The 22323-nt window shown below is 37.8% G+C and overlaps 2 protein-coding genes across 4 annotated transcripts in view; both read left to right on the forward strand.

Moving 5' to 3' along the window:
- The window catches only part of LOC107728163 (striatin-4-like), a 28520-nt gene extending 25306 nt beyond the window's left edge, over positions 1–3214 (forward strand). For all 3 annotated transcript variants that reach the window (XM_016538253.1, XM_016538256.1, XM_016538254.1), the window contains one exon: positions 1389–3214. The gene's annotated coding sequence lies outside the window, so the exon portion shown is untranslated. The remainder of the gene's footprint in view (positions 1–1388) is intronic.
- A 5390-nt stretch (positions 3215–8604) lies between these two features.
- Positions 8605–22323, forward strand: part of LOC107728165 (serine/threonine-protein kinase D2-like) — a 42815-nt gene continuing 29096 nt past the window's right edge. The window contains exon 1 of the mRNA XM_016538258.1: positions 8605–9467. Coding sequence (XP_016393744.1) covers positions 9141–9467 — 327 coding nt within the window. The 5' untranslated portion in view covers positions 8605–9140. The remainder of the gene's footprint in view (positions 9468–22323) is intronic.

Below are 22323 nucleotides of genomic sequence, written 5' to 3' on the forward strand. Positions count from 1 at the left end.
TTATCGAGATATCATTTTTTGTCAATATTGCACACCCCTAATGTATGTTATTTAATTGATATAATAATTTATTGTTAATAATTGTTTTAAATGAATATAGTAATTAATACTTTTGACTAATCCATTTTCTTAAAAATGGTTTAAAGGCTGAAATGTAAAGTTTATCATTTTATAAAACTTTTTGTTTTTGTGAAAACTTGTATCTGAACTGTAAATGATACTTTTTACAGTAATTTTACAGTTTAATATGGTACAATAGACATTGCCCTAACCCGCTCATATGGTATTAATTTTATTTGTGCAGGTCTTAAAAAGGTCTTAAATTTGAGCTTAAAAATCCTGCAGAAACCCTGTGCTGTGTGCAATTTGGCTGATATAAGCAAAAATGCATATCATGATATTCTTTTGTTTTTTTTTGTTTATTGTGCATATACACGTTTTTAATGAAATGTGATTACAAATTGCAGAAAAAAATGATAGTCCTATAGAATAGAACATTGCATAGAACATTCCTCATGTACAGACATTCTTTGTCGCAAAGTGGTTTACTGCTGCATTAGTGAATCAATCCAGTGACTAAACAAATCAATGTCGCACTCTTCCCGTTAGTAGTGTGAAAACCATCTGTTCTTTATATTGGGATTGTTATATATACAGAAAGGTAGACTCGGTAGTTCAGCTAACAGTGCAGCTCTGCAACTTTTAATGCAACTGGAGTAGATCTAAATTAAATGCCATAATCATCACTTTTGACGATTAGTTCATCTTGGCGGCTGTTATAGTAAAAATGCAGTAAAAGTTTTCAAGTGAGTTTAACATGTAATGCTACATTTCATATGCAAAGATGTTAGCCAATCATAGCAGTGGGCGTGTCCATTGAACCCTTTTAGCAGACACGCCCCTTCCAATGGAGCGTTCAAATCAGAAAGCTAAATTTAAGGTAGAAAATGATCATTTATAGCTAAATCATGACTGTTTTTGATGAAAATCCATAGTAAGATTAGAAGTGCACATCAGGAATCAATATAATTAAAAAAATGCATTTCATGTCCCCTTTAATTAAAAGAATGGCCCAAAATAGTCACTTGTTTGTGAATCAGACTACGCTGTTAGTGGTGTATGTGTTTGTTTGCAACCATGAGGACAACTCGCTTCAGATTTAATTCACTCACAATACTCATGTGAGTATTGTACATGTCTCTGGAGATTCGGCCGTGAAAAAGTTGTCCCTATGGTCTGATTCAGTTCTTTATGTCTGATGCAAGTCAGCAAAAAGGCTGAAATCGCTTGCAGCTCCTTGTTAGTAGTCATCGTAGGTGTGCATGCTTATGTATGTTCACATGTGATGCCTGCAGCCTTAAGCTAATTTTTGCTTTTTTTTTCCTCAGGGGATCCACTTTCACTACTGGGCCACACGAGTGAAACGCAGAGTATCTGAACACACACACACACACACGCTCACTAAATGTGAGGAACGATGTTCTACACATCACTGCCTGTGTTAAAGGCACTCGACTCGATAACCTATCATTTTTTTATGCCTCACACGTTGTGATACACACTCTACTGCTTTCAATACTAATGAGTTTGCTGCTCATGTCCCGATTTCAGTTTTAGACTACACTACTAATAATCTGCACAGTGTGTTGCGAGGGATGTCCAATCTGTTGACGGATGGACTCATGCAAACACACACACACCTTAACACAACTCACACCCTGGATTTTAATTTCATGCTCGGTTTAGGTTGAGGATTTGAAGGCTCTCGGTAAACAAGACATTACCCAAGCCTGCACATTTTCTCGATGTAAATTGCATTAGTGCTAATCTGTGAATTAATGTCCTCGCGTAACTGTTGCCTAGTAACGTGAGGCGATCGATGCATTTCATTCCAAAGACTGCTTTAGATTAGTTTTTTTGGTTGCGTTTTAGCTGCAAGTACAACACAGCTTTACCTTTAGCCTCACAGCTAAGAGCCTTAGTGTTTCAGCCTTTCGTAATCAGTTCCACACATCTCATTCTTATGACGAGTACACTTTGAACTAAAACCGTGCGTTTGTGACGGTGCTAGCACAAGCATTTTGCAATCACCATCTTCATTCATATCCAATCAGGTGGCGTTATCCGTAATAGTCAGCTGACTGTTAAGTAGTGTATTTATTGTAGTGTTCGGTATCGGTTGGAAGACTTTTTGGGAAGATCTGCAGTTGGATGCGTAACTGATTTCTGTATTTAAGCAGGATGCGCTGTAAATAGCACACTTGACTCACAACCTTGGTGCTAAGATCTCCTCTGAATCAGGGACCTGTTCACGACGAGGGCAAAATCAAATCAAATCTCGGTTGACGCCTGCCATTCCGCGGAGTCATCACGTACGGTTCTTTGGCATTTCAGAAATACAGCCCATGCTTCGGGAATTTCAGAGTGCTTCTGGTGTGCCGAAGTGGCTTTTAAGGTTTTTGTCAGGGTATTTTTAAGACGATAAACTCTATATCCACGCTGGAGGATCTTTGGTTGATGATTGTCGCCAATAAAAAAATTGAAACCAACTACAAGTTCCAGTGTTTAAGTACAGCTGTATTGTCAATTTCTGAGTTTTTGGACATCTGTGATCTCGACCCAAGTCATTTTTCCTGAAAAGCGGAGAACGAAGCAAAGCTCGAAAGGGCGTTTTAAGCGATGAGAAACTAGTGCCCCCTAGTTTTCAGTTGACTTACCAAAAGGTCAAAGCCCAGAGGTGGAACTTGGACAAATTCAAAAAGTCCTCTTAATGGGTTTTGTGCCGTCAGTCAAGGCAAGACACAAGGTGTTTCAGAATAAAGCTCATATGGGCTCTTTGAGTGAAAATAAAAGTGGGGCACCTTGCTTTTTATTGGCTAAGCAAGCAATCAAGATGCAACTCTGAAACTTGTTGGGGGGAAACCAAGATGGGATGAAGAATCAAACCTGAATCTGATCTTCAGGTTTCTTAGTTGGAGGGAGCCTGGTCTTGATGTCTGGATATCAAAGGTCCCATCTTGTATTAGCCAGTTTCTGTTTTGCTGGGTTTATTTTTATCCTTTACTGGTTTTCCGTGGTCGTAGACAAGTGGCCGGAAGGCAAGTCAGAAGCAACAAAAAGACTGATGGGCCATAAAGAGCGCTCTTGCATAATGGAGCCATGTCAGTTCTTAACCAGACTTCCTCTATCCAGAATCACGCCATCCAACCAACTCGGAAAACAAGGGGTTTTGTGCCGTCAGTCAAGGCAAGACACAAGGTGTTTCAGAATAAAGCTCATATGGGCTCTTTGAGTGAAAATAAAAGTGGGGCACCTTGCTTTTTATTGGCTAAGCAAGCAATCAAGATGCAACTCTGAAACTTGTTGGGGGGAAACCAAGATGGGATGAAGAATCAAACCTGAATCTGATCTTCAGGTTTCTTAGTTGGAGGGAGCCTGGTCTTGATGTCTGGATATCAAAGGTCCCATCTTGTATTAGCCAGTTTCTGTTTTGCTGGGTTTATTTTTATCCTTTACTGGTTTTCCGTGGTCGTAGACAAGTGGCCGGAAGGCAAGTCAGAAGCAACAAAAAGACTGATGGGCCATAAAGAGCGCTCTTGCATAATGGAGCCATGTCAGTTCTTAACCAGACTTCCTCTATCCAGAATCACGCCATCCAACCAACTCGGAAAACAAGGTTTCCTACTTGGGGGTGTGATTTTTGGCAAGGAAAACCTCTTGGAGTGATTTTATTAATGGACAAGGTTATGTCTTGTCACTTGTTCAATATCGAGACCACGGATTCATTTTGGGCTATTCGCCCAGTCAGTGAATGTCACATAACCACAGACTTGCGTTTAGTGGAATCCATAATACTTTGCTGCTTACCTCTTTACCTAGTAACTTCACGCCGCACACTAACGGTTAGCTTTATGCTACACTACACGTGTAGGATCACACGATCGATTGGGTTCATCCATGTATCGCCGCATTGTTACGTTCTCTTCCAAAGACTGCTGATTGCATGGGTGTTTAGACGAGTCCTGCTGTCTCTTGTACACCTCTATTTCCGCACCCCTCGATGCAATAAGAGTCTTGAAATTACAACAAAACCCATTCCTTACCGAGAGAGGACGGATCTGTGTAAAAATAAAAATAACAATTGAAAGAAACCGAAAATGTTTGTTTGAAAAGCTGCCAATGCAAAATGTAAGTTTCCCGTTTTAAGACTTACTTGCTTTTTTTTTACTAGACATTATTATGATTACTAGTAAAATAAGGTGTAAGACGACAGTAGTACCTTTTTTCTAGGCTTAATACTTGCTTGTGATTGTGTAAAAGCCTAAACAACTGAAAATTGTATGGACATTTAAGAAAAAAAAGAAAATGTTTCAGTCCACAGCCAAGGTAAAAGGACTTTTTGTTAAGTGTTTTTATTTTTTTTAAAGCAATTTATCACTGTGTGATATTTTGTACATCATATTAAGCTGTATTCAAACTATATCCTCTAACTACAAGGGATAAAAAAAGACCAGCCTTTTATTTATATTGTTTTATTATACATATTTTTAAACTGCTTTCTAGCTTGTATCGAAATACATCTTTTCCTTATCCTTGTGATTTTTTTTTGTTTGTTTGTTTGTTTGTTTACTCTGCAGGTCTTGTGTTGTATGTCATTAAAAAAAAATCCAAAAAACGACTAAATAAAAACATGATTTTGTACAGACATTTAATTCTTGTCTGGTCTGAACTCTGTTCACTCTGCTGTCTGTGAAAAAGTTTAAATTAACTAATACTGACCACATTTCTTTGAATTGATAAGCGTCATATTTGGGATCTGATATAAGTTAACTAGGTGGAGGATGGAGTCAGAATCCAGGTATTTCATTCCTTTTATTTAATTCATTCATTCATTCATTCATTCTTCAGATAAATAAGATGAGTGTTAAATTATGTAAACATATTGAATTGAATTGAAGGCTTTTTATCAGCATTGTATCGAATACAACGAAATTTCACATGCCCCTCCTATTGGTGCTTCAAAACATACACAAAATCCACAATGAGTGTCATATGATAAATAAAAGTACAATACGAAATAGCCCTTCAAGAAGAGCTATTTTAACAAAGTAAATGGTTTAATGCTGCTACAGTACATACACACATGTAAACAACACTATCACATTCCATTTATAAACTTGATATGCAGCAGGTAAATAAGAAAGTTAAGGATTTGAGCAGTTATTGCACAGTCCACAGTAAAGTGTCATTTATAAATTGTGCAGGACAGCCCTTAGATTAGGGACTGGATAGCTTTTGGATAGAAACTATTTAATAATCTGGCAGTGCGCGTTTTGATTGCCCTGTATCGCCTTCCTGAGGCCAGGAGGACAAACAGGTGATGGCCGGGATGGGAAGGGTCCTTAATAGTTTTTTTTTTTTTGCTCTAGATCAGTGTTTCCCAACCGGGGTGCCGTCTGTCGAGAGCAGGGGTGCCGTGTAAAAAAATCATTTTGTAATATTTTTAAATGCTAAAATGTTCAAAAAAGCAGCTATTATATAATATCCATTTCTGATGTCGCCAATAATTAGAGATGCACTGAAATTCTGGCTGCCGAAAATTAGTTCACCACTCAGGATTCACTTTCACGTGGTGTGACGCTCTGCGTATTATCCCGCTCTATGCGTGTGTGTGCTCCGCTCAGTCGCTCACGGCCCATGTGACTGTTCCACTCATATACCATTCATGTTCATCGGAACAGCAAAGTCCACTCAAAAATCGAGCTGACAGGAAACATCTATGTAGTACAGTATTGTTTCTGTTTGCAATAGCCCTACTGTGCTGTAACAAGGTGTGGTAAATGGGCAACTCTGGTTACGCTGCCCTCTCATTCATTGATCTGCTAACCGTTATGCTCACGTGTCCTCTGATAATAATAGCTTTCTAGGATTAAACATTATTTGGATAATTGGTAAAAATATATATATATCTATCTTAATAGCCCTACTGTTTGTTAGACCTACCTGAAAAACTAAAAAGCAATTTATTTAATTTGTAGGCATATAAATTGGTCTTTTCATTAGAAATTAGCCTACTGATTGCCACCATTGAAGGACAAAATTTGTTTATAATATTAAAAATATCTGTATGACGGTATATTCTGCAGTTCTATCCTGCTGTACCGCATATCTATACTTTTCAAAGTATCATATCGAAGTTAGAAATTCAAATATTGTGACAAAATTAATTTTGTAGGGTACCACAAATTTGTTAAATTTCCAAAGGGTGCCGCGACTAAAGAAAGGTTGGGAAACGCTGCTCTAGATAACGGGTGTTTGCAATGTCCTGTAGTAAGTGGAGAGGGAAGCCGATGATCTTCTGTGCTGTATTTATAACCCTCTGTAGAGCTTTTTTGTCACCTACAGAGCAGCCCCTAAACCACACTGTAAGGCAGTATGTTAAGACACTCTCTATGGCAGAACGGTAGAAGGTCACCAGTAGCTTTTGGACACAGATGGTTTTTCTTTAGGACTGCAGGAAGTGCAGACGCTGCTGTGCCTTTTTAACAGCAAATGTGGTGTTTGTGGACCAGGAGAGACTGTCAGATATATAAATATATATATAGATATATATATATTCCAAACAATTTCCATTTATAAAGATGGGAGAGGGTTCAGCTCTGCACTTTCTAAAGTCCAAGATGAGTTCTTTAGTTTTCTTTGTGTTTAACGACAGGTTGTTTTCAGAGCACCACAACGTCAGTTTGTGGACCTAGTCATGATAGGCAGACTCATCGCCTCCAGAAATGAGTCTAATCAGTCATGTGCAAATTTTATAATGAGGTTGGAGGAGTATGTGGAAACAGTCATATGCATAGAGGCAGTAGAGTAATAGACAGAACACACATTCCTGTGGGGAACCGGTCCTGAGAGTGAGGGTGGAGGAGAGGTGGGGACCAAGCCTGACATACTGAGGGCGGTTAGTAAGAAAGTCCCTAATCCAGGAGCTGAGCTGTGCGGAAGCGGCCAGGCGGATGAGTTTCCTGATGAGTATGTCCGGTATGATGGTATTGAAAGCAGAACTATAATCAATGAACATCCAGACATATGTCCCTCTGTGTTCCAGGTGCTCCAGAGCCTTGTGGAGGGCTGTAGCAATAGCATCATCTGTAGAAATGTTGGCCCGGTAATTAAATTGATGGGGGTCAAATGTAGGTGGGAGGCTGGCTTTAATATGCCTGAATACTAGTCTCTCTAAACACTTTGTAACAATAGAAGTAAGGGCAATGGGTCTCTAGTCATTTACACTGTCTACAGCAGGCTTCTTCAGGACCGGGATGATAACGGCTGACTTAAGGCAAGGTGGAACGATGGCTTGTGACAAGGACAGATTCAAAATATTAGTGATTACAGCAGCAACTTCATAGGTACCGTTCCAAGCACCCCATCAGGTCCTGCAGCCTTCCTTGGATTCGCCCGCTTGAACACCTGTCTCACCTCATGTTCCTGTATAGTCAGGGTCTGGGTGTCTATGCCAATACTGTAAGTATTGTAAGTCAGAACGCAGTTCAGAATGACCATTTATTGAAACTAAGCTGCAAAAAATGACTCCTTATTAACTTTTGTAAGTCTGATATATACTTTAACACAAAAGCACACACATTTAAATGTCAACAACGCCTATATGCTAAAGTTGACATAATTGTTTAGCAGAAAATGCACACTTTCCAGAAAAAAAATGTCCAAAATATTGAGGTGATAAGAACTCATTTTGCTCAGAGTAGGTTTTAAAAAATAAAAGGCTCTTTAGAATGAGAAAATTCCATACTCCCAAACCCTGCCACCAACTGGCAACAGCAGGTAGAGAGATAATTAATAGATTTGACTGCTTATTTTCAAAAACCTGAAACAGTGAAACAAGAATATTTCCTTTTTAAGAATATCATGATATTTAAAACATTTTTTGTAAAAAAAGGTAAAATGTGATGTCATTTTTCACAAAGGGTTATTTTGTTAAACTAGCAAACACTTTTTTTATTATTTGTTTTGAGTTCTCAAAGTTTTTTTTGATTAATGCAGTGGTGTCCGTTATTTGTGAACTGACACTCCCTTCATCTAGTCAAAGGGAAACAATGCAGAACTCCTTATCTTATTTAAAATTAGTCTGGCTGCAGGATTGCATGCGGGTTGATCATTTAGGTGTGTTTATGCCACACAGATCGTGTATTTGGCTATCATTTGGGACATGGAGAAAAGGGGACAGGGGAAAAAAGATTAAGAATGAGTGACTGGGAAAAGAGTGCAAGTTAGCGTGGGGTCCCAGGCAAAAAGAGGAGGACAAATTTGTTCCAGGGTGGGGGAGTAAACAAGGCAAACTGTTAAAGAGAAAGACGTAAAAGTTGAGAGGGAGGGAAGAAGGTGTATGTGGGACTGGGAGGTGGCAGAAGTGGATATGTATGATCTCATAGAGCCTTTCTTTTACAGCTCTCTCTCCTGCTGATTGGCCGAGAGATCTGTCAGTCACACCACTTCCTCCAGGGCTCTGCGGGGTTCAGACAGTAGGGAGGTGGAGGCAGGGGGAAGAGGGAGTGTCCTCAGTAGTTTTCTCACTGAGGCACAGCAGACACGGCTCAACACGACAAGAAACTGAAACACAGTCTGACTCGCAAAGCAAGCCTAACCAGGAGCTCTCTCCGTCTTATTTCCTGTACTTGGAGGCCATCTTGAGTTGACGGATTTATAGCTATAGGCATTTGTCTTGCTTTTCTTATTTGTTACAGTTTCTTTTTTTTGTCCCCAGTTTGTTTCCTTGAAGTTTGGAAGTTTTCCTCTTCAAAGCTGCTTTGGAGTAGTGAGGGAACAGGAAGCAGGAGGAGGAGGAGGAGAGGACGTTTCATTTCAAAGCTAAACTCTATCTGTATTTCTCACCTGCTGCTCCTCTGGAATGAAAGCCGTATAGAGGACCTTTCTGTGAAAGGGAGGGCGAGAAGAAAGAAGAGCCACTTCCTGGAAAGGGATCAGTTGTTTTTAAGCTCTAGTAGACACGGGACACACAGCAGGGACGGCCACTATTGATGAGTGAGTGACTGCTGGTGTGTGTAGGTGAGTTTGCTGCCTCACACTACCCAGTCTTAGACAGTCCCTGTCTTTGACTCTTCAGCATGGCCAACGTCAGTCCCTTCATGTCTCCGGGACCCATGTCCCAGGTCTTCTTCCCCCCGGGTGGCCCATCTCCACCTGGGTCAGTGGTGATGCAGCAGGGGACACCGGTCTCTGTCCATACATCTCAAACTCCAGGGTTCCCTACAGTGGACATGGGAGTTGCCCCAGGTCCCGGCGGGGCATCTGGAATGCCGCCTGGGCCTCCGGCACCAGCCGGTGTCTCCTTCATGATACAGATTGGACTTACTAGAGAGTCTGTGCTTCTACCCCAGACTGCAGACCTGGCCTACGTCAAACAAATTTCTTGCTCAATTGTGGATCAGAAGGTAAGCACCATCAAGCATGTTGTGCCGTGATGCTGTAAGCACTAGTACATTTGCACATCTCAAACGAAAGTTAAAATGTTTTTGCCCTCAGTGTTTCTGTATTAAGTTCTGCAGAATTTATGTTTGGATCTAGAGCAGTTTATATCACCTTTGTCACTTTTTTTTCAGTCCTTGACACTCGTAAGTCATACTGTGCATGGCAAAAATATTTCTTTCTTAGCTCACATGCACAGTGACCACAGAAATACGCAATGCATGCAGAACATGCTGTGGTAAAGTACGGCAACTCTTATCTCAGTGTCAGCAGTTCTTCAAATACAAATCCAACACTGATGGGTATGTTGCCAATATAGGCACTGATATTTAAGCTCATGGAAGGTTGTAAAAAAAATGCATTAGTAAGTCCAAGCATTATACATGAAATTGCCAAATGTCAAAACGGTCAAAACTCAACCCAGGTCGGCCATCTTACCTGGGTTGAGTTGAATTAAGCCCTTAATGTAAAAATTGGATTCACTTAATGTCCTAGTCTGGCACAGAATGTCCAGAACTCATTTCTGAAGTAATGGGACAATAAACAGGCCATCTATTTCGTGACTGCCCTTACCAGTCAGACTGTGAGATGATACGATTATCAGATTTCCATGCTCTGGGTAATGACCAGGGTCATCTTAAAAAGGTTAATTGGGAAGATTTTTTTTTTCCAGGAAGCATTTGTTCAGTATCACTATACCAGTAATCATGTTTTGTCCAATAGAACATTGCAGTCACTAGTTGGAATCTCAGGCTTGAGTTATGTTATGCATATGAAGGTGAATGTCTTGAACTGTTGCTATAAAGGGAACTTGTTGTAAAATTTGCCCCAGAAGGGAATCTACATGTTTGGTCCTGTTTTAACCCTTATACTTTTATAATGTAATTTGGACTTGGCAAACACTGACCATCACTACGTTTTTCCTATTAACTCACAAATCAGTTGATTACAACAAGTCCTTTGTTGTGTCCCTTGGATTGGGTGATTTGTGAGCTTGGATTTTGGCTCCTTTCCTCATCTCCCCTTGGCGTCAGACAGAGTGAGTCACAGTGTTCCCTCTCTGTTTATTCAAATGGCTCCCTCTGTTCCATAGACACGTTTTTCCATTCACTTGGAAGGTAATGTGGCGGCATCACTCAGATCCTCTCCCTAGACACAATATAGGCTCTTCTAGAACAAGTTTTCCTTTCCCTCAATCCCTAAAGAACTACAACATTTTTCTGACATCTGTGAAATGCAATAGATGTCAGAACAACAATTAAAGCATCTATAGAGTACCAGGCAAGGACAATCTCCATTGACTGGGCTGTCCCTTTTGTTCCTTGCCCAGCCTATTTTCCCTGCTGGTCCAACACGTAAGCAGTCTATTGTCTATGGGATAAAGAGGTGGAAATGAAGCCTGTTTCCTCACAAAGTAGGAGGCCATGGTGTGTCCTCCGCCTCTGAACCGCTCCCTTTGGCTTCCTCCTGGAATTTGTTTTCTCACTGCAGGTTCACAGACAATGCAGTTACTTCCATCTCTGCACATCTCCATGCAACACACCTTTCCTTCTCCTATAGCTGTTTTTGAGGAGTTCAGGAGGAATCAGACAGATTTCTGCATTGAGGTGTTAGGAGGAGCTTTCAATGTGGTTGGCCTTAAAATGAAACAAATGGTTGGGGGTTAAGTCACATGTCATCCCCTAGAGAGGAATGTGTGTGGTTTTATCTGGATCCCAGGAGGAGTGTGTTCTTTGGAATGCCGGAGCACTCCATCAATCTCCTGTCCACCCACCTCTGACCTTGTATTCTAGGCCCGGGGTGTTAATATTAGAAAGAGGGCAGATTTGTGGTTTTGTTTCATTGGTTTGGGGAAGAACAAATTGGCAAGTAATACCCTGTCCTCTTTAATAAAATGTGTAATTATAATCACAGTTTGCAGCAAGCATGTAAGTTAGTTAATACTAAACAGAAGATAGTTAAACAGTACAAAAATGTGTTTTTGACCTGTGTACCAAGATACTCATGCACTGGACTGTGACCAGCATAAAAACAAGGCCATCTCAGTTCCTCCACACTGTAGATCCATTCTAGATCTATAGGCTAAGGAGGTCGGATAACAAAGGGTGTTTCCCATTCCTGAGGGAAGAAGACTTTTAAGGACACTCGTTGAAATGTCAGGAGCTAGCGTAAAATCACTACTCGTTTGTTTTCTTACAAATGTGGCCACTGTAAAGCACACAGTGTCTGGTATCAGGGGAGCCACAGGTAATTCTGCACCGTGCAACTCCCACATGCTACAGTCATCTCACTCCGGTTCATTTGCATGGCTGCGGAGAGTCTTTGCATGGAAGGACCGTATTTCCTGACGAATTTACCGCTCTGTGCTGGCCACCATTTGACTATTCAAAACACACATTTGCTCGTGTGGCTATCAACAGGAAATGAATGACAAAAGAGAAAAAGACAAGAGACGCAATCTTGGACTTTTTTTTTGTTAAGGATATTTTCTTATTAGCTGAGCTTAAAGCTGTTTTGCATTTAATTTTAATGTTGAAGATTTAGATAAGAGTTGCTAGTCCTTAGATAAGAAGAAATCTGCTCAGTGAACTTTGTGTTTGTGAATAGACTGATTTATATATACTATTATATTATGTTATTATGTTGCATGTTATTATGTATTAATTTAACAATATATAAGTCCATAGTATGCAGCAAATGAGAATTATATATTTTTAATTACCCTAATTAAAAACAAAATAAAATAAGTATGATGTGGCAAATGTAATGGCCATTAAATGGCCCCCAATTACCAGATTATTTGATGTGAAATAGATTTTTCTTGCCTGTGACACTTCAATTCAGCACCTAACAAAAACACATTTCCAGGTGTCAAATATAATGGGTAACTCAGTGGTACAGTACAGCGCCAGTGGCAGATCGCCTTACTCAGACAGGATCTTCTGGCATACACATTCACACTTCTTTTGGAGTTTTCTCCATCATATAGGCTATTATGAAATCCAATATCCTTGTCCCTTATTGTGTTATGATTTATGGCTATGGAATATCCCTATGGTGTATAATGCAGACTTTGACAAAACAATCTATTCTTTTAAGCCACACACACACACACACACAAAAGGTACTTTCAAATTTTGATACTATGTACCATTGTGTATATCATTTTGTGTATAATGTGTATACTGAATATGGCAGTCATTCAGTACAATTGGTTAATGTCAAAGTACCATGATATTAGCGTATTGTACCATCGCACAGCCACAGTGATTTTTTGTATCACATGGCAATAATGTCATAATGCTGGACTGTGTGACATATTAGCTTTCTTTGGTCAGTTCAAAAAGAGAAAACAAACAAGATAGGAACAAAAGCAAACTTTTGTTTTATGTCGGGGGTGTGCTCAGATTACTCTTTCAGCATGTTTGGCACCCAATTATGAGGTCACAGATGGTTTCTGTTATCCGGGGCAGTTTGGCTTACCCACTGCACCACAGTTTCCACCAAAATACCATAGTTAACATTGATTGTTACTGCAATAAAACTGTGCTAACATTAATTTATTATGAAGTAGTAACAACTAGAATTTTATTAGAATGATGCTTGCCTGTGCAAAAATAGCCATATTAGGGTGTACTGGGTGCAATGATAGATATTCTTGAAAACTGAATTGTTGTAAACTTTCACACCGTGTAACAACATATTTAGACTCTGTTTTTGATTTAACATATCCATTAATCCTAAATAACTACATTTAGCTAGCGGGATGTTCACCCAGTTTAGCACATAGACACACAGACACTGTTTGTAAGGCATTAATTACACCGCTGGCACACCTTTTGGTTTTGAAACGGGTTGTTTAATGCCGTGCTGTGAGTAAATCGGTATGTAATTAATCCCATTAGGATTATATTCTTTTCAGATCAACCATGGTTTGTAATTGGTTTCTTTGGAAGAATGGAGATTTTGTATGGTAATGCAAATCAAAGCAGCTTAACTCCAACATGAAAAGAGCATAAACGAGTGGAACGAGGTGTCAGACTCGCATGTGCTTGGATCGACTGTAATGTAGGACGGTGTGAACGTTAGGCGTGGGTGGAGTGTGCATGCAAATTTGGAGAAGGTGGAGCAGTGTGCTTGTGTATGCATGTGCTAGGCACAAGAACGGAGGTTTTGTGTTGTGTGTTTCCAAGCCGGTTTGCTGCAGAAAGTTATATGGGTGGGTTACCACAATGGGTAAACACATGATCTCAGAGTGAGGAGAGAAGTCTGGTTCCAGTCACACAGGCAGACGAGTATTTATGTGTGTGTTTTCAAATGCTGAGCGCCCCGTTACTGTCTTTAAAAAAGAAAGAAAAAACTGTAGTAACATTAGCATGTTTTTATGGACAAGCAATGAGGCATAATATGGTAATCATTCAGTACCATAGCATGTCCGTAGTATACTTTTAAGAGGAGTAGATTTTATCACACTTTTAAGAAAATATGTACTAACTATTTATGGTAAACTAAAATATAGTATTATACTATTATATAGTAGTATACTATTTAGGCATTAGAAATGATGAATTTGCAGTCTACACTGTAAAAAATGACCGTGAATTTAACGGTAAAAGACTGTAAAAATGCTACAGTTACAGTGTAGTGCATTTATATTTTATAAATATTCAGTATTTAATCTAAATATAATTGAATAAGACAACAGCTGCAATTATAGTCAAGTACTTGTGCTTTAGTATGTTAGTCAAAGCATGATAAAAGAGTATTAAAGCATAAAAATATATACTTTTACACTACTTATTTCTTTAAAATAAACATAATACTTTTAAGATTTGATATGCACATTCAATACAATTAAGCCTACTTCTTTTCACATGGGCTATCAAAGTACTATAGTATTAGCATCTGATACTACATCACTGTACCATTGTAGCAGCACAATAAGAGTCTTTCAGATCTGATTTCATGTCACTTCGGAACTGATTCTTTTTACTGAATCAGTCACAAACTCCTTCAAAAGTACTAAAATAATCTTAAGAATTTATAAAAAAAAACACTATTGGAAGCTAATTCTTTGGCTCAGAAATCCATCTACGAATCAACTCCCTCAAAAGAATCATTAATGGAATCATTATTTCCATTTCCATTCATTTCTATTTTTCTGTTCAAAGTAATAAGGTCCTGACTATGGTTGGGGGCTCTGGGGATCAATGTGGCATTCCTGTTGGCTTACCTGCTTCATCATTCTGACGCCTGGGCCACAAAAGCCCATTTCAGCACAGTGGAGCATAAACTCCATTTAGTCCCCTGCCTGAGTCCCCTCCGCCCTCTTGTCCCCTTCGCTTGCCAGCCATGCATCTCGTGTTACCGTTCGCTTGAATAAAAAAGGGCTGCTTTGTTTTCCGAGCCCTTGCCTCAGCCCCAGGCAGCACACAGAAGTTTGTGGGCTTAATTAAATCACTGTGTGTGTGTGTCTGCAGTGTGTGTGATTTCTGCATCTAAAACAACATGTTGAGTTCAGAAGGTGGATGGCTCTGGTCCCACTTTCAGGCTTTGTCAATGTTAAATACAGCAAAATTGGTGACTTTACTTAATATTCAACCTCTGCTGACAGTATTTGCTATGCTGTTGCTCATGACAGAAAATAATTTTGACTCGTCCCTCAGTTACAAAAACAAAACGTGTAACAGTAACACACTGAAAGTAAGAGTTTATCAGCTGATTGTATGCACACGAAAAAAAAATGATATACAGTTTCCACTCAAAAATTGCTAGTAAATTTCACAAATATTTGTTAATAAGCAGCAAGTAACACTGAATTAAATGTGAAGTAGGAAAATATTAGATAAATAGCAAAAAAAGTATTTTCTTGTAAAACGTACTTTTTTTGGTTAAAGTGTTTAAAAAATATGTATATATTAATTATTAATTATTCCATGCAAAATGTGGTATATTCTGTCTGAATAGTCTTTTTGCTTATCTAGACGGACTTCTGGTTATGCATTTGCAGCATAATTTCCTGTAACTGGAATTTGTTCCATGGAAAGTGCTGCATAGATCATTAAAACATGTAGTTGTCTCTTCCTGAAATCCTTCCACTCATTTCACAGAAAGTACCAGGTTTACTTGTTTATATAGCCATGGCATATTTTTTTACATAACTGCGTGGACTGGGTTGGTAAGCAACTCTATCACACTAAATTTAGCATGTATAAACTATATGGTAATTGTATATTTTTAAGAGTTTTCCAGTATACAATTCCCACTTTAGACATCCATAATAAATGCTTTGTGTCTACACAGTTTTTGTTGGTTTTTATAAATTTAGACGAGTCAAAATAATGTCTATTCTATTCACAGATTCTATTGATATAGTTTAATTTAACCTGGAATATAGGGTTCAGTTTGGTCTACATAAACAGTCTGGTTTATTTTAGTTGTTAAAGGGGTCATATGATGCGATTAAAATTGTTCCTTTCTCTTTGGGAATGTGTTTTTTGAACCTTAAACCGTATAAACGCATTGAATTACACCAAATACACAAAATAATGTTCTTTTTAGCAACATCATATGACCCCTTTAAGTCACCTTTATTTGTATAGCGCTTTTTACAGTACTGATTGTGTTAAAGCAGCTTTACAGTGTCAAACAGGAAAATAGTTTGTCAATAATGCAAGAAGACAATAACAAAGAGTCATTTTTTCAGGTAAAGTCAGTTCATTGATGATTCAGTGATGTCATCATCCAGTTCAGCTCTCTTCCAATAGTGTCTGTGCAATCAGTCAAGCGTCCCCAACTAAGCAAGCCAAAGACGACAGTGGCAAGGAACCAAAACTCCATCGGTGACAGAAATGAGTTGTGGTGCTCACATGAGTGATCCAGCATGCAACATTTTTATTAATTATTAAAAATTTTAATACACGTTAACATTTAAAAAGTTACTTATTTGATACTAGCCTATATAAATTAATTTGTAATGCTACAACAGAAATGTGACCACTGTTAGTATGAAAGTATCATTGGAATTTGCACCAGTCCTGCAGGTTGTCATGTTCTACGTAAGAGCTCTAGCCATGTGTGGAATGTAAATTAGGCTTTTACACCCTTTTCCATGACACAGATGTTCACCTTTGTTATTATATCTGTGTTATCTACTCATGACTAAAGGGAAAGTTGTCTTACACCACATATACAATATGACTGCATGGGGCTGACGCAAGAGCATAAACAAAGAAAATAGTTGACTTAGTACTTCCACAGATTTTCCATCCTTGTCCTCTTGAACTTGTGAGAACACAAACAGGAAGTCAGTCTCTTAACCCTGATATTCTATATAAACATCACTGGAGTTTACAGACTTACTGATCCATGGCCTGTTGTTGCTTTAGCTTTGCCATTTTCTCTTCACTTGAGTTTATAAGAATGAAGATCCAGAGAAATGGTTTGAAGGACACAATTTTCTCTCCTGTCTTGACGTATTTCCTGTTAAAACAAGTTGAGGTGGCACATATCGAAGGGCTCTTTTTATTTTGATTAGCTAATAGCCTTTAGCTTACAGACCATCAGAAACATCATTTCCTATTGCTAGTCCATTGAAGATTAGAGAGATTTGAAATAATTATTTTTCATCCTAGAGAGCACTTTATTGGACAAGTAGACAATTTTTTTTTTAGTTAGCGTATTGTCAGACTCTGTTCCTTGTTTTGCTCCCATGTGCCTTCCTTGCCCTTATTTGGTCTTTCATGTTCCTGTCCCCATTTAGTTCTATTAGTTCCAGGTGTTCCTTGTTATTAGTTATCCTCCTCACCTGTCTGCCCCTCGTTATCTGCCCTATTTGAGTTCTAGCCCGTTCTGTTCTCCCTTGTCCGGAATTGTGAATGTCTGTGGATGTGTCAACCTCTCCTGCTACGTGTGTTTTTCCTGGTTCCCTTAAAGACATTCAAATCTCCTGTGTTGATGTACTCCTGGTCTCCTCGTTCCTCGCTCCGCGCTCCAGCACAGTAGCACCGTGACACATATCTAATTGCAAATAAAGCTAAACAGGATTATAGCTGATCTAAAAGTCACACAACTTTGATTTATGGTGTCTTTAATTGCTTTTGCTTCCTTATGAAACAATGTACTTATATCTTACCTAGTGAAAAAGAACATTATTTATAAAAAGAGGACTTATTATGTAAATAATATATTTTTTTAAAGAATATACTTAACTGCAAATTAAATGTAATGTTTCTGTGCACTTAACTGCATGTTAATTACAATTACATGAAAAATAATAATGTATTACAGTTTTATTTATATTAAATTGTTAAATCGTTTTTGGGCCACTTAAATGGGACTTAAGTACATATTTATATGTGATTTCATAATTACTTATATTGTCTTTGAAATATGGTTAAAGTACACTGCCTAATGTACTGACAAGCATTTATGGTAAAATAAAATATACTTTAATGTCTTTTCCATTTAAATTTGCAATGTATTAAAATATATTTGTAATTACACATTTGTAACAATGAAGGCGCAATTTAGTATATTTAAAATATATTAACTTGATGTAATATTGCATAACACTACATGTTAAATTTATACGCTTAAGTTTGTTAGTCTACACATCAAAATAAGTGTACTTCTTTAAAGCATGACAAAAGTCTATTGAACATAATGATTTGAAATGTATTTTAATGTAAAACTTTTAATTTTATATTATTACAAAGTGCAGTTTTTAAAAGTGTACTTAAGTCCTGAAAGTGTACTCTAAGTGGCCGTTTAATTTGATTAATATTATATGATATGAAAACACAGTTTTTAAAAAAAAATACTTTTAAGTTTTGAAGTACACTACCAGTGCACATTCAATACAATTAAGCATACTTCTTTTTCACAAGGGACTACCTTGCTAGCGGTTCAGATTTGCACAGCAAATAACTCCTAGTTTCTTGTGTTTTAGCGTATGCTATAGGGGACTATCTGTTGCACAAGTGGAACAGGGTGGAAGAATAGAAGAAAAGAGTTAGCCTAAAAGAGCCAAGCTCAGTAGAATAGAGTCTTTTATCCTATTGTGTTCCAACTGACCTCAGCGTTGTGTTTGTTGTTGTGAAACAGCTGCTGACATCATTCGTTTATTGTGTCATCTCTTGTGACGGGGAATTCTCATTCACTCTTGACACTCAAGTTGTTGGGCTGTGCCTCTGAGCAAAAAAAAAAAACTTGGCATTTCTGTTATGTTTCTCAGCTTGCAGGTCCTATAACATCACGCGACCTAAAAATAACCCAACTCACTAAAAGCATTTGTTCCATCACTCACAAACACAATGGCCGGTGAAATTCCTGTGCTGAGCCAAGCAGTTGTTGGCTGCTAATGAGTGTAGCGCGTTGACGTCTTTACGTCGCAATTGCCATGGCTCCATTTAATTTAACGTCAATATCTGCCAAAATCCCTGGGGAGCTTTTGTTTTAGCTGGCTAGGCAGAAGGCTATTTCAAAGGTGATGACGGTGGAAGGCTTAGGAAGTTGCAGCCAAGGGTGTTGTCTCAAACATTATTGCGTTTTATTATTTTAATTAAAGAGGAGGCATTTTTATTATGCCTCTTCCTAGTGCTGTTTGCTATATTGTTAAAACATTTGCATGCCTGACCTCCATTTCCTACAAACACCACAGTCCAGTTTCTGTCATTCATTTAACATCATAAGTTCACAATGGAACAAATACTTATGCGAGAACTGGTTTTAAAAGTGTTATCTTTGTGAAATGGTTAGTATATAAACTGTACTGATTAGAAACAAAACTGGTATGTTGCAAACAATCAGGCATTGTTCTTAATATTCATTCAATCCGGTCTGCCACTTTACACAATAATCTCCTTTTGCTTCATACATACCCTTGTATACTTAAGTACACTTTAGTATATTTCTAAAAAAGAGTACTTATCGTGGAAATACCTTTTTTTTTTTTTTGAATTAATGTAATATTTTCGGTCTCTTAAAGGGGTCATATGATGCTGCTAAAAAATAATATTATTTTGTGTATTTGGTGTAATGAAATGTGTTTATGCTGTTTAAGGTTCAAAAAACACATTATTTTCCACATACTGTACATTATTGTTTCTCCTCTATGCCCCGCCTTTCTGAAACGCGTCGATTTTCACAAAGCTCATCGGTCTGAAAAGCGAGGTGTGCTCTGATTGGCCAGCTATCCAGTGCGTTGTGATTGGCCGAATTCCTCAAGCGTGTGATGGAAATGTTACGCCCCTACCATACTGTGATGGCGTATCCCGGCGCGACGAGATAAAACCCATTATAAACAAGGCATTTGTTGCATCCAGTGGGGACATAATTACTGATTATACTGATTATTACTGTCTTTTTACGCGTTGCGTTGCATCGCGCCGCGTAAACATAAATACATGTCTGCATTTGTGATCGGAGAAACGACAACAAGCGCTACTCTACACTGCTCAAAACTCAAAACAAGCGCTCATCTACACTGCACAAAACTCAAACTTCAATATAAATGTAATCGTCAGTGGCAAATTCTTTAAATATGAAAACTTACTTATAGGCTGTGAGTCAGCATTATTTGTCAGCATCATAGACTGTATAGGGTCAGCATACGCGCCGAAGGGGAAACAGAGGAACTGAATTAACAGGAACAGCCGGCATTGTAGCCTACTCTCCCAGGAAACAGTCCTCGTCCTCCGCACAGTGATGTAGACATGTGGGGGCGTGTTTAAACGAGGCGTTTTAGGAGGGCGTGGACGTTGCAACTTTAGGGATCTTATCTATTCACAAACAGCTTGTAACACTCCAAAGAGAAAGGAAAACTTGAAATCGCATCATATGACCCCTTTAATTGCATACTGATTTCAATTAAAGGAAAATTATGAAAATGTAAATTAAACTAAATATTTTTTTTATCAGGTCACTTATAAGAGTGACACAAGGTACCCAGAAAGACCAATAGTGGATTTTTGTTTTTCTTTTCCAAATTTCTGTGCATTAAACTTGTGTAGATTAACAAAGGGTTAATCTTTATATAAGTTTATGTGCCTTTCGAGTAGAGTTGTAAATATTATAATTACGAGTTCTGAGCATATAAATGACAGAGCAAAGTCATATTTACGTGTAGAGAAACTTGATGATACTCTAGTTTCTGAAATACTGTGCAAACACTGATCTATAAAATAGATTTCAGATATATACGGTATGTATTTATATACAATATGTATATAAAGATCAGTAAGTGGGCAGCAAGTTTAATGAATTATAATGAACGATTTTGCAAGTTATTTAAATTTGACATGATATATTTAAATCATTTTAAGGTGTGATGTACAGAACAGCTAACTTTCATGGTTCGTTTTATATAACATAAACATTTATTTGTGATGCCATGTATAAACAAGTGATGGGAATGAATAGTTGTCATCTTTTTGAATTCAGATTCATTTGAATTTACTGTTCACAGCATGATTCTTTTGTTTCATTTAAGCTATGCCTGTGTTATGTTTCCGACTAGAATGCGTGACATGTCGTAATAACGGATGCCGGACTCGGTGGTGTGAATTTCAGGTGCACTTGAAGGCAGATTTATTACAATTCTCTGTCAGTGAAGACAAGCTGATAAATTTCACCCTAAATGTCACCTCCTGTAGATCCACCTCAAAATATCACAATATCACAAAATTGTTCGACTGTAGTAATAATTACTGTGCAGATAGTATCTTTAGCAATTATATTGCCATCTGAGTAGGTCATGTAAGCACTCACAGCTTCTGGCATGATTCAGTGGTTGAGTCTATGTTACAACTGATCAATGACGTCTGTGTAACAGCATATTCAGGCCTTGTGTTTGTAAAGAGCTCAGGTCTTTGTTTTTGTCCATTGATAGAGTGAAATAAGATTACGTTTGAACATCTCATAACAGATTTAATAACCTGTTTAATCTGCTTGTGGCATTTTAAGCTGCTTGTTCAAAGTGCAGTTATCTATGTCCTCTAGATAAATTCACACCACACCATCAAAGGAAAACATCTCGCTTTATTGGCTGTAATGAGAGCTTGATACACATAAAGACGCATGTTTCACATTTGACTTTAGTGCTGTTTTTAGGACTGTGCGAACTCGTTTTCAAATAAAGCAGCAGTGCTGGGCATAAAAAGCCGCATAAACTGTGTGTATTGTAAACACTAGATATATGAAAGGAAATGGTGGTGATGATTAAAAGCGGAACTTGCATCTATTAGTTCATGTTTCGCTCTTCTCTGTTGCTATTTTGGAGGCAGATTCTCATGCTGTCATACAGTCTCGGTTTGGCAACCATGCCGTTTTTTTAATGCAGCCACACCTTTTCTTTCACCTGCTATAATGTAGCGGGGCTCAATATTGGGATAACGACCTCAGAGATGAACAGTAGATGAGGTCGCAGGAGATTTCTATAAATTGTAACTTCTATAAAATCATTTTTCTCATTTAAAATGTTATTTGTTGTTAATTTATATTAATAAATATTAAAGTTTCATATTTGATACACAAAATTATCGACATGATCAAAACTTTGTACACAATCTACTTCATACTTTCTGTTATCTGATTGATAGTTTATACTTTTTTAGCAAGTATAAATAAATAAATAAATAAAATGAAAATTAAAGTCCCCATTCAGATCGTGGTTCAGTATAGCAAGAATAACTTTCATATTATTAGTAATATTTCAATATTAACATTAACTTGACTGAAGCATCTTATGTTTACTTGATTATCTATACCTATGTATATTATATATATATATATATATATATATATATATATATATATATTAGA

Source organism: Sinocyclocheilus rhinocerous, unplaced genomic scaffold (assembly GCF_001515625.1).
Source record: "Sinocyclocheilus rhinocerous isolate Xijiao unplaced genomic scaffold, SAMN03320098_v1.1 scaffold2834, whole genome shotgun sequence".
NCBI lineage: Eukaryota > Metazoa > Chordata > Actinopteri > Cypriniformes > Cyprinidae > Sinocyclocheilus > Sinocyclocheilus rhinocerous.